The 12,478-nt window shown below is 35.7% G+C and overlaps 1 protein-coding gene across 10 annotated transcripts in view; it reads left to right on the forward strand.

The window, feature by feature from the left end:
- Nucleotides 1-12,478, forward strand: part of LOC119639995 (very low-density lipoprotein receptor-like) — a 226,995-nt gene that overhangs the window by 182,398 nt on the left and 32,119 nt on the right. For all 10 annotated transcript variants that reach the window (XM_038037760.1, XM_038037758.1, XM_038037759.1 and 7 more), the window contains 5 exons: nucleotides 1,334-1,557; nucleotides 7,845-8,109; nucleotides 8,197-8,419; nucleotides 11,706-12,041; nucleotides 12,197-12,415. In XM_038037760.1, the coding sequence (XP_037893688.1) occupies nucleotides 1,334-1,557; nucleotides 7,845-8,109; nucleotides 8,197-8,419; nucleotides 11,706-12,041; nucleotides 12,197-12,415 (1,267 nt within the window). The remainder of the gene's footprint in view (nucleotides 1-1,333; nucleotides 1,558-7,844; nucleotides 8,110-8,196; nucleotides 8,420-11,705; nucleotides 12,042-12,196; nucleotides 12,416-12,478) is intronic.

The following is a 12,478-nucleotide window of genomic DNA, read 5'->3' on the forward strand; positions in this document are numbered from 1 at the left end:
ATCTCTATCTTAAAACACGTTAAAAATATCTAAAGAAAGCACTTTTTTGTTTTTTATACCCATCACCGAAGATACTTCTCTATTCATTTTGTCAAACCGTCTGCCGCGTCCTAAAGGAAGCTTCAGAGACCGCACAAAATACATACATTTTTTAACCAGCACCGAAATTGCCGATTCTCGATTGAAGCATGTCCGTCTGTCCGTGTACGTAAAGTTCTTCATAAGCACTTGCCGGACCGCAAAACTGGAGCTACCGACTTGGCAGAAACATCGGAAGTTCTTGCACCCAAATTAGTAACGAAAATGGGCCATATCGGTCGTTCAACAGACCTGCAGTACCATGTAAACTGAGATCATCTCTGCTTTTAAAATGAATTAAAAATTGTGGTTTTTGCCCATTACTCGTAAATTACAGCGGATAAGTCTACGAAAATGCCGTGGTACCTGCACAAAAGTTGAAGCAATTGATCACGCCTACCCAATATTACATATGTAACAATAATCTCATAAAGAACATACATTCTTAACAAGTTTGAAATTCGGAATGCGCTTAAGCATGTCCGGCTATTCGTCTGTCCATCTGGCCGTCTGCTCATCTGTCCGTCTGTCCAACGCTTTAGTATCTGCGGTAAACGATCTCGCGTTTGCAAAAATTAAGATAACGGTTAAGAATATGCGAAAGATTTTAGAAATGATTCAAACTGATCAAAGGACACGCCTACAATCGTCCACGCATTTATGTAATAAAAACAAAGAACTTCTTTGCTTTCCATGTTCTTTGCTGGTTCCTCATTACCTACAACAGATACGCGAAAAATTGGAAAAGTTGTCCATGCCCACCCAATATTATAGGGTATGACAATTTAGTTTATCCTTTCAAGTCTTTCTTAGGATAATGGTGAGTGGTGGGTGTAGTAGATTCGGTCGCAACCGAATATATTATTTTTTTTACTTGTTTTTTTTTTTTTCTTTTTGCTCTGTTACTTTTTGCTTTCATTTTGGTTTGACTGTAATTAAAAATCAAATCAGTGGAAAGGAGTCTAATAAAGCTTCAAATATCCGATAAACAATAGAGTTAATTAGTAGATAAGTTTTCTTTCATTTAATATTTTGTGTATTGTTAACTTTATGGTTATGGTTATGGCTACGGTTATGGTCTTTATATATCCTTCCTTCCCTTAGATTCTAATTGTTTTGTTTTGCTATCGTACATGTACATATATATATTGCTGTTTTTCACTAATTTTACTAATGTTTTAGTTAAATGAATTTTTTTTTTTTTTTTTTAATTTGAATATTTAATTAAAACTTGTAATTATTTGCTTCCATTAAGACGATACCTGCCGTTCTGATGAGTTTACTTGCGGTAATGGCCGTTGTATACAAAGCAGATGGAAATGCGATCATGATGATGATTGCGGTGACGGGAGCGATGAGAAAAATTGCCCGATAGTGCCGTGCAACAATCATGAATTCACTTGTGGCACTGGCGCCTGCGTACATCGTCGCTGGCGTTGTGACGGTGAAAACGACTGTTCCGATGGTTCCGATGAAGCTGTAAGTAAAAATATATTTCAATTAAAGTTATCCTTTGTAGCGACAAAACCAAGAAAAAAAATTTATTTTTTCCAAGACCGAGATGGTGGCTGCCTGAGAGCAAAATAGACTGGGGATTTGCTACATTTTCTATTATTATTATTATTATTAATTTAGTCAGTTGTCTTAGAAAAGATATGGTGGAAATTGGCTCATAATAGTAAATTCACAAAGAGACCACGTGGATCTTCTGTGGATACTACTGCATTTAAGAATTCTCTTGAAACGGGAGCCCCGCTATGACAAAAAAGCCTAATTCCTAATTTGTTTGTGATGAAAATTTGCTCAGGATAACAATTAAATGAAAAACATAAGTGGACCTAATTTGAACCACATAGGTCTATTTCTTCCCACACTCCATTTAAGGTATCTCATAATATCTTCATAATTTATAGAAGCGTTTCAGCAAAAAAAATTGATGGTAAGAAATTTGAATCACATGGGCCTATTTTTCCGGACCCACACTTATATAGGCGCTATCACGAAACGCAAACTCCTGTATGGAGAGAAAATCTAAACTTCCAAAATGCGGACTTTCCCATTAAAATAATAAATGGTAGGCAATTTGGATCACATGGGTCTATTTTTTCACTTATATATATATATATATATATATCTATGTCTTTGCATAAAAACAATGTTTATTATTTCGTGTATCATTACCAAAATGAGATGTACTAGGCGTAGTGGTGTAGGGTATGTAACGGTCGGCGTCTCCCCACTATAATGTTCTGACTTGTTTTTAAGCTAACGGTGTTGTGCGTACCAAACTGAATGACAGTCGAATATAATTTTCTTACTTTTTTAATTTCAAATTCTTGCTGCTCTTAATGCCTGCTCTTGCTTAGAAGCGTACATTTTTGCTTGGCATGCAACAATTTATTATAGCAGAGTTTCGATTTATGTCGGATTTTGTTTTTTTTTTTTTTAATGCAGGGAACACTTTTCTTAACATAATTTTCTGATTTTTAGACTATTTTGCGTAGCAGAATAGAAATTTATTATGACCCAACGACATAAACAATAACCTAAGCAAGTTTTAAATTAAATTCTCATAGAGAAACTATTGAAATTCTTGTTGTTGTTGTTTGCCTTTTTTCTAATCCACTACGTATAAATACAACAATATCAACAACAACAGCTGTTTTTATTTTATTTATGCCTGTCAGAGAAAGGAAGAAAACACGAGACCAAAATAAGTATTTAATTGTTTTCTTTTCTTTTTTTTCTTCTCTTTTTTCTGTTTTAATTTATTTTTTATATGAAAAAAAAAAAACAGAAAAAAAAACAACAAACTTTAACGTAAAAGCCATAAAACAGCATAAGCTAACCGAACTTTCCTTTTAACCGCAAAATGTAAAAAGAATGGGGAATTTATACATATTGTAATTAATCCTAAGAGCCCCACAGCAGTCAACCCTTTGTTATTATCGTTATTGTTGTTGTTGTTGTCGTGATTGTGCATACATATGAGAGAGCATGGTGGGACGCATACAATGCCATATACAATACATATATATAAGATACGACGTAAATGTGCATGTGTATATGTTGTGCAAAGTGTAACCAACAAACACACAGAACACAAGCACAGCATGAACTGAAAAACCTCATGAAAATGCTGATTGCTTAGATTACTTGCGGACTTTTGTAACCAACGATGCATTGCAAAATTGGTAGCCATGCACTCTATCTCACTTTGTTCCTCTCCCTCTCTTTCTCTCTCTCTCTCTGATCACACTTTTCTTTTTTTAATATCCACATCCCTAGTATGGGAGATGTATGTGTTTCGTCAAGACTTTTGCAACATGAACAAGTAAGCCGCCTATAGAGGGGCATAGGTCAACTTAAAATACCCTACATCATCCTACAGTCATTCAAATGTAGACTTTTCAAAACTGGGCATTATATAGCAAATAATCGAAAAAGGGGTCCGATGGGAACCATCTTTGGTAGGATTCGTCTTTGAGCTAAAACATGTTGGTTTACCACAATTTATTGAAATGTCTCAAAAATTGTGGCCTGTAGGTTATATGCAGGAAAAAAAGAGAGACAGATAGACAGACAAGAAAACAAAATGGACAGAGGAGTACACAGACAGATGAAGAGACAAGCTTAGGCCGAGAGTGAATTTGAAACTCTCATAAATAGTAAAAGGTTTTTTGTGCGTAGCATACATCCGCCCAAACTTAACATACTCTTCCACCACAAATGGTGTAGCGCAGAAAAAGAAATCCCCAGAGACTTTAAAAAGTACAGGGATGAGAAGTAAAAATTCTACAGGCAGCTACACTCATCCGTCGGTCCGTCTACGCAAATGCAAATTTTCCAGAAACTGTTTAACTTGTACAAGTGAGTTGATAACGAAAATTACCTAAGTCCAATGAAGGACAGACCTATTGAAAAACATAAGTTACGAAACTAGTTATTTTCATTACTCACCGATTGCAAGTAATTCAATGAAAAAATGTCAACTTGTATTTTACGGATGACCTAACAATCTAAAAAAGTCGAAAAAAAATGGAAAAAATCGATCATACCCATCCAATGTTATAAAGTGGCCGAATTTCCTTTCTTGTTTTTTTTTTGTTAAGACAAAAGTATAGAGTACAAAAAGGTGTGACTTTAGTCGAATATAGTTTTCTTTCTTATTTTCCTTCGTTGCTTTGCTTTATTTAACGAGATATTTCAAAAAATTTTAAAATAAAACATTTAAGCAGCGAATGTTAGGATACCCAACATCTCGAAGGAAATGTATCAGAATTTTTTTAGTGAAGTATTAATTGAAGGCGTGTCATTTGCTCGAAAAAAAAAGTTTCGTTTAAATAAAATTTTGTATAACTTCGGTAACGTATCTTCGCTACTTGTAAACAATTTTACGCTAATATCCGGATTATTAGAATTTAACATGAAATCTCATTTCACGGGTCACGCCCACTTTCATATCATATTTATGCATTTCAACAGCATATATATATGTTTATGTATATCAATTTTAAAAGCCTAGCCTTGCATTAAAAAGTACAGTTCAACAAAAAGACGATTGGACGGACATACTAAGAGGCTCAAATAATTCAAGGTTAAATTTGATTGGGATCGTATAAAATTGTCTCTTGTTTTTCAATAATCAAGCAGAAAGCGAAGCGAACGAACAGGCAGAGGAGCATATACTTTAACGAGGAAGTACACGCTTGAACATGGGAATGAACAAGAAGACGCACTTAGCTGTAATCTCTTAAATAAGCCATCATATATCGAAGTTAGGCAGGAAAATGTTCTCTACAATTTTTCTTTTTACTCTTATTAAGAATGCATGGACTTTGGACTTGTTCGTATAATATCATGGACAGACAAAAAGTCGGATTGAAAGGTGAACGTACGAATTGACAGATATAGATTGAGAATAGTGGCTAAGACCATATGTAGACCACTTCAAAATTTCTCCTTAGCTTTGGAAATTAGGTGACGCGTATCTAATATACATTCATATCCGTCTATGCTGTCCATTAGATAAGTAATCTTTCTTTTGTTTGTTGCTTTTCGAATTGTGCTCACTTCACCATTGTTACTGTTGCTATTATTTCGTAGTAATGTATGTTTGTGTGTAGCTAACGAATTGAATTTGTAACTGTTATAAAGCAAATACAACAATAGCTGCTGCTGGTATTTGTATATTTGTATTTTGTTTTGTGCTTGGACGTACGCAGGCAGACGTCATAGCATGCGGGCATAACTAGAATGGCTTGTTAGCAATGCAGTTAACATGTCAAATATTAAACAAATGTGTATGTATTCGAAAAATATTAAAATGAATTTTTCCAGTGCCTCTTTTTCTTTCTTCCTTTATTTCTTTCCTTGTTGCTTACATCGTATCCTATCCTATGTCATTTTCCCCCTTTATTTCTCTTCTATCTCTCTTTCTAATTTTGTCTCTATCTATCTCTCTCTCTCTCTCTCTACCTCCTGTGGCCATCTAACTTCCTTGCATCTTATTCTATGTCGCTCTCTACCTTTCTTTCTCTCTCACTCTCCCCTTTATTCTGTCTTTCTTTCCCTTTCTACTTATTTATCTTTCAATCACCCCTCCACCCCCCTCCCCAGTTTATAACTACCACTACCACCACCCGCCATCTCCTTACGCCTCTGATTTCACTATCTTAAACCCAAAGGCAGTCCAATACCCCCTCTGCCCCTCCTCGAGCACTATGGTAACATAACGCAAACACCCGTATTAATCCAGCCGCTTAGTACAGGTAGTTCAATTGTGGAATTTGTCTAACTTTGTTTCTTCGCTCCAGGGACATTAAAGAGAAAGGGGGTTGTGTCTTTATTACATTCATTGTCATCAGTTGATTTTATTCACTTAAAATTACTTTTTACTAACATATGGCAATGATGTGGATGAAACTACGCATTCTGGATCCACATATATAGTTTAATCGATTTATCGGTAACCCTGCTTTTGTGTTATCCCTTTCATTATCATAACCTACTCTACACTTTTCAACTGAAGAAAAACAAAAAAAGTACTAGAAAACAAAGCTGTGTGTGTATATAGGATTTAATTTTTTATCTGTTCATATATTATGGGTTAAGGCATCACCAGTCAAGTTATTAACTGCAAAAGTATTATCACTATTTATATCGCTCAGTTAGTATATATAAGCTTGTAACACATAAAGATATACTTCAACAAACTCATAAAAATTGAACCATCAGTAAGGGTAGCTGCGATCTTATATTTACATTTTTGAAAGCTTTACCTAGAAGAACTTAGACTTAATGATAATATTCTCTTCTCATTCAAACTTCACAATCAACAAAAGTGGCCAGAGTGTCCAACCATAATTATAAAGAAGTAAGGACAGTATGGTGAAGCAAAACCGACCATAAGATACCCTATATCACTTCGCCTAATACAGTTATACTCACTCATTTTGGTGATAAGACACCAAATCGTACGCCTTACTTTCATCCAATGGCATAGTTTTCACGACAGTCCACGTAGTGGAGGACGCCACAAAACATTACGTGACGTCATATCAATTTAGGAAAATTAATTTACTTTCCAAAAATTGTATTATTTTTCAATTTCCGCCATAGAAAACTAGGAGTTTAAACTTTCTCTCCAATATAAGAGCGTGTTTTTCATGGCAATCCGTATCTATATTAGGATTCAAAAATTAGATTTATCCCATCTAAATTCCCTACCGTTAATCGCTTATGCTAAATTGCTACTATGGACCAATTTTCCTCATAAAATACTAAAGATTAATCCCTTTATTATTCATGAGAAATCTAATAGCAGGTCCACGGGGTTCAAGCTTGGTCCACTTAATTTTTATACCAAATTACTACCGTTTACTAATTTTCACCATAAAAAATTAACAATTACGCCGTTTTGACTTACAAGAGTTTAAATGTACCGACAATCCTTGTAGGCGATGGTGTCACGTAGTCCAAATTCGATAAAGTTGATTTCTTTGTCAATTTACGATTACGAACCAATTTTCATGCAGACGTATTGAAAATTAGGTCGTTTTACCGCAAAAACATTCAGTTTTCAGAGAAGCAATTACATGAGAAAAGGTTCCAAACATTGCCACAGGCGATACAAAGTTTTCGCACCAATTCAGAATGCCGAAATATTATTATCCAGCGACTTTTATTAGGGGATTTTGAAATTTGCAATTTCTTTCTCTAAAACGACTGTTGGAAACGACTATATGGAAAGCAATCAAAAGCGTGGTCTGACCCGAACCATTTTCGTCATTGCGCCAAAATATGTTCTGTTTACAAAATTTCGCCAAAATATTTGGAAAACTTCAACCTTTAGGTTGAACACAGGGAAATAAGACAGGAAGAAGGACGGATGGACAGACGAGACCGATTTAGAAATTAATTCTGACGAGAGATCGATTTAAAAAATGATTCTGAATCAGTCAGCACAAGTGTCGTAGAGTATAAAAATAATAAAAGAAAAATCATCCCTTCTCCTTAAGACAGACGAGGAGCTTTACGCAAACAAGGCACGACACTTAAAGAATTCGTTATTGTTAACTTGTAATGCAAAAGAGCAAAAAAATGAAGAGCTTGATCGATTATAGTAATGCAAGCGGTACTTTATAAATCTACGGAATTGATATTGGCTTGGATCTTGGTACCATATCGTATACAAACTACATATAGTTTTTATTATATAATATATTTTTTAACAGTAAAATTTTTATTTATTTCTTACATAACAGGGTTGCTTAAATCTTACACAATCAATAAATCCTTGTTTGCGCTTGGAATTCCAATGCAAAGATCTCATTACGTGCATTAATTTGGATTGGTTATGCGACGGTGAGGCCGATTGTCCGGGTGGTGATGACGAACATCTCGCAAACTGTAAAAACAAAACTTGTCGTGACGATCAATTTCAATGTGATAATCTTTCATGCATTGCCGGCCAATTGATCTGTAATGGTGTGGCCGATTGTGCTGACAGAAGTGATGAACGTAATTGTGGTAAGTGTTTTCGAAATATATTTCGAAATATTTTTTTTTTTGAAAATTTCTACATGTTTTTACAATGTTTTTTGTTAATAAATGTAGATTTACACAAACAAACTGTTTGTAATGCTACTACACATTTCGATTGTGGTGGCGGCCAATGTATACCTCTTGCCAAAGTGTGTGACAAACAAAAAGACTGCCCCGATGGTGAAGATGAACCCGCCAATAAATGTGATATTAATGAATGCTCCATTGATAACGGTGGCTGCATGCACAAATGTATCGATCAACCGATTGGTTATCGCTGTGAATGCGAAACAGGGTAAGCCGTAATGCTAAATATATAATGATTATCTATAAGCTTTAGATTGCGTATGTAGAGATTTTTTGCTCATAGGGCGACCATTTGTATATTTTCAAACTTCAAGTTGTTGTCATTTTTGCAACCTACGAATCTTTTAATGATATACAGGTGAAGTGACAGACAGCCAGATGGAACGGATGGATGTTGGAATATACATGTGTCTGATACATAGTTTTATGCATTGCAAACCACATAATGAATGTCTTATCTTTTTTGCCATCAAGTTTGGTTACATGTAAGGTTCGCAATATATCGATATTATCCGATCGAGACTGTCTATAAAAAATTTCCAAAAAATTTATTGGTTTTACAATAAGTTTTATCGACTGAGAAAGAGCATAAGGAGACAAATCCAAAAGAAGTTAAACTGTCCACTAGAAAGAAATTATGGATGAAATTAAGGAAGGCGAGAGGGCTAGAAGGACGATGAACTCTTTATGAAGACATTAGGCTCTTCAAGCAGCCAATAGATTGCCTACGTAAAGACCGAACAAGCCAAGCAGCTTAAAAAGCGCCGGCAGTTCTCCAAAGGCGACATGTAAGAAACCCCCTAGGCCAACTAGTGAATAAGAGAAGCCAGAATTACTGGCAAAGTTAACATCCAAAAAGCCACAACCGCTTACAAGAGGGTGCTGAGCAACCTGTGAGTCATGGTTTTATCCAGAACTAAAGACACTAATCTCCCTATTACAGACATATTTACACAACAAAGACTTAAAATGACTAACGGACTAGTCAGTTAACGTTTCGGACAAGCTTATTAGTAACAGGGCTCCTCTAAGCAGAATGTATTCACTCGAATCGTAACAGCTTCCGTTACCGTATCATAATCAAGGTAGTGGCGCCACCAGTCAATTTAATTTAAACTTGACCTATGACTTCACGATGCTATTTAAAGCGAGCTAAAAGTCTCTTCATATATGAATGCAAAGTAAATGAGAATGAATGACGCTATTAAAGTATTTCTATCAGTTTATTAAAAGATATGTGGCGAAGCTTCTTGATTTTTCAGTCAAAAAACCTGCGATCAAAGTTCATTTAAGTTAACAAACTTTGCTAAGCTTATGTTCTTGATACAACGTCGATCGAAAGCGTCGCAATAGCTGCAAAGATAACTAGACAAAAGGTATTTTAACACTCAGCAACGATACGGGTTTCTTGCTCACAACACATCTCAGCTTTTTTAAATCTCATTTCACACAAGCCTCATGAAATGAAGTTCATTCACTTATATGAACGAGACCAGTTAGGCTTTGTTTTTCGAAGAATATTTATCTTAGCTCACAAGTGACTAATAAGGCTTCCAATAGAAAGGCTTGTTTGACTAGCCATGAAAATCATGAAAACCTTGTTGCATAGTTATTATTAGCTATTAGTATTAAGACTAAAGTCTTAAAGCACTAGTATTCCAGAGCTGTTGGCTAAAAACTGTTGTAACATCTACGTCCGGAAATCTACGTTTGCCAATGTAACAACCTATGTCAAAGGAACCCCACGTTGGGCGCTAATTTTGTGCAACCTGCAGTATCTGTGAAGTCCTCTAGGCCTACTTAATTATTGTCTACGGACTTTATTGTTTGTACGGACATTCTTCAATGCCACTTATAGAGGATCGGAGGCTGGAGAGATTGGAGTGCATGCCATAGCTGAGCTAATTAGTTCGAGGGATGTTTTTCAAGAGCACTCCACAGACAATGGAAAAAATGCAAGAAATGCAAGTACTTTACGAATAGATGGACAAAAGCAACCTACTTTACGAAAAAGCAATATCCTTAGACCTTGCAGGCCATTCTTCCCTCTACCCTACCTAAAGTCTCCCTCGGCCCATGATATCTATGGGAGACCCCGAAATTGGTTACAGTTTTTTTTTTGTCACGAGTAAAATTAATAAACACACTTATTACAGGGTTGTATCTGTAACAACTCTTACATTATACAACCGCATGTTACACTCCATCGCCATTGAGATTTGAATCCACGACCATGGAACTATTAGTCGTGGTGCTTTGCCTACTCGAGAGCTTCATATCTTCATAAACATTTAGTTTTAATACAAGTCGAACGGCAAACATGTGTCAAGTATTTTTTGATACAGAGATAATAATAGTAATATAATAATAATAGTAATAGTTTGCCTTATCTAAATTCACGTTGATCAAGTGAGTCTTAGCCAAGCCAACAACCGAAAATCGTCTTTACGGGAAAACAAAGCAATACCAAAATTTTAGAATGTCAATCCGATACGGTTAATATCCAGCGTGGCCTGAGCAGGTAGTCCTCATCCGGAAATGGTAACTGAACCAAGTCTCATTGACAGTTAGTTTCTTTTCCAAAACCGTTGCCAAATAGTCTAGTAGATAACAAGCGCTGTTATCAAGTCGGTCATACCCCAGCCAATCGGTAACCCGGTGCATCATACCTTAATTACGATTTGCCTACAGTCGGGGTGTAGTGATTATTCAAGCAGTAAAAGCATAAAACTTGCCGATGAGATGCATCTTCCCAAACTACAGCCATACTCACTCCCTGCCCTGCTTTTCCCACTACTTCAGCACTATCACCTTGTTTAACTACGTGTAAGGGATACACCCTGACTGACAAGACGGGATTAATAAGTTGATTGCCACATCAGCCACCGGCGACTAACAGTGTAAAATATGATAAAAAACTAAAAAATTTATATTGTTTCGAATAAGTTTCAATCGGTTAGCAGTGTGTGGTCGCATTGCTTCTAAGCAACGCGCATGGTCTGATGGAGACTTCCCTCAAAATTCGAGTGACACTCAATGTGCCAATCATCTTTATGACTCACAACTTATTATGGTTTCGGTTTTTATTCACTTTTTGTTTCTTTCTCTATCTCTCACTTCACGAAATTGCAATTGAATCGAAAGAAACCTGTAAACGTTTGTTTCGTTCAAATTTTTACCGTTGCTGACATCGTACGTTTAAATCTTGTGGTTCTCTCTAACTATGGAGAGGAAATTAATGCAATTTTTCAATTGTGTTTCTTTAAAAAGAAATAAAAAAGAACAACTAGCCAAAGGTAAAAGAACGTTTACGTTGTTGTGTGTCCTTGAAGGAAATCTAATTACTTGAAAATGTTCATTTAGTCACATGGGGAAAATGAAAATTCTCTTATGTCACGTGAACTTAATTGAAATTCGCCGAAATTTCTGAAACAACATGACAACACCAACAACTATACAGTATTGAATGGTTTCCGTTGTGCTTTGTCTTACAGCTACAAACTCATTAATAATCGAACGTGTATAGATGTGAATGAATGTGCCGAAGATCCGGGTGCCTGCTCGCAAATGTGTATCAATGAAATTGGTGGCTTTAAATGCGAATGCATGGAAGGTTACATGCGAGATCCCCGCAATCATACACGTTGTAAGGCTACCGAAGGACATGCATCGCTGCTATTGGCACGACGTCATGACATTAGGAAAATTGCTTTAGATCATATGGAAATGACATCGATTGTGAATAATACAAAATCGGCGACAGCCTTAGATTTTGTATTCCGTACTGGGATGATATTCTGGAGCGATGTATCAACTCAAAGCATTTACAAGTAAGTATTTTTAACACGTAATTGAAAATCGAAAGCTGCTGCCTGCTGCCTGCTGTTGCGCTCGCTCTCTTTTATGAATTCAATTTAATCTTTTTTTTATTATACTTGAATATATTGAACTGAGTTGCTCCGCTTTATCTCCTTTTGCATTTTAGAGCTCCAATTGATGAAGGCAATGAGAAAACTGTAGTATTAAAAGCAAGTAGTGTAACATCAGATGGTTTGGCAGTTGATTGGATTTATAATCATATTTATTTCACTGATACACACAAAGGTACCATTGAATTGACCAATTTTGATGGTAATATGGGTAAAGTTTTAATTGAAGATGAACTGGATATACCGCGTTCAATAGCGTTAGATCCAATTGAAGGGTAAGTAGTAGTGTAGGACTCTAGTAAAACTACAAAAGGCAAAAAAATTATTCTATTAATTTT

Source organism: Glossina fuscipes, unplaced genomic scaffold (genome assembly GCF_014805625.2).
Source record: "Glossina fuscipes isolate IAEA_lab_2018 unplaced genomic scaffold, Yale_Gfus_2 114, whole genome shotgun sequence".
Taxonomy (NCBI): Eukaryota; Metazoa; Arthropoda; class Insecta; order Diptera; family Glossinidae; genus Glossina; species Glossina fuscipes.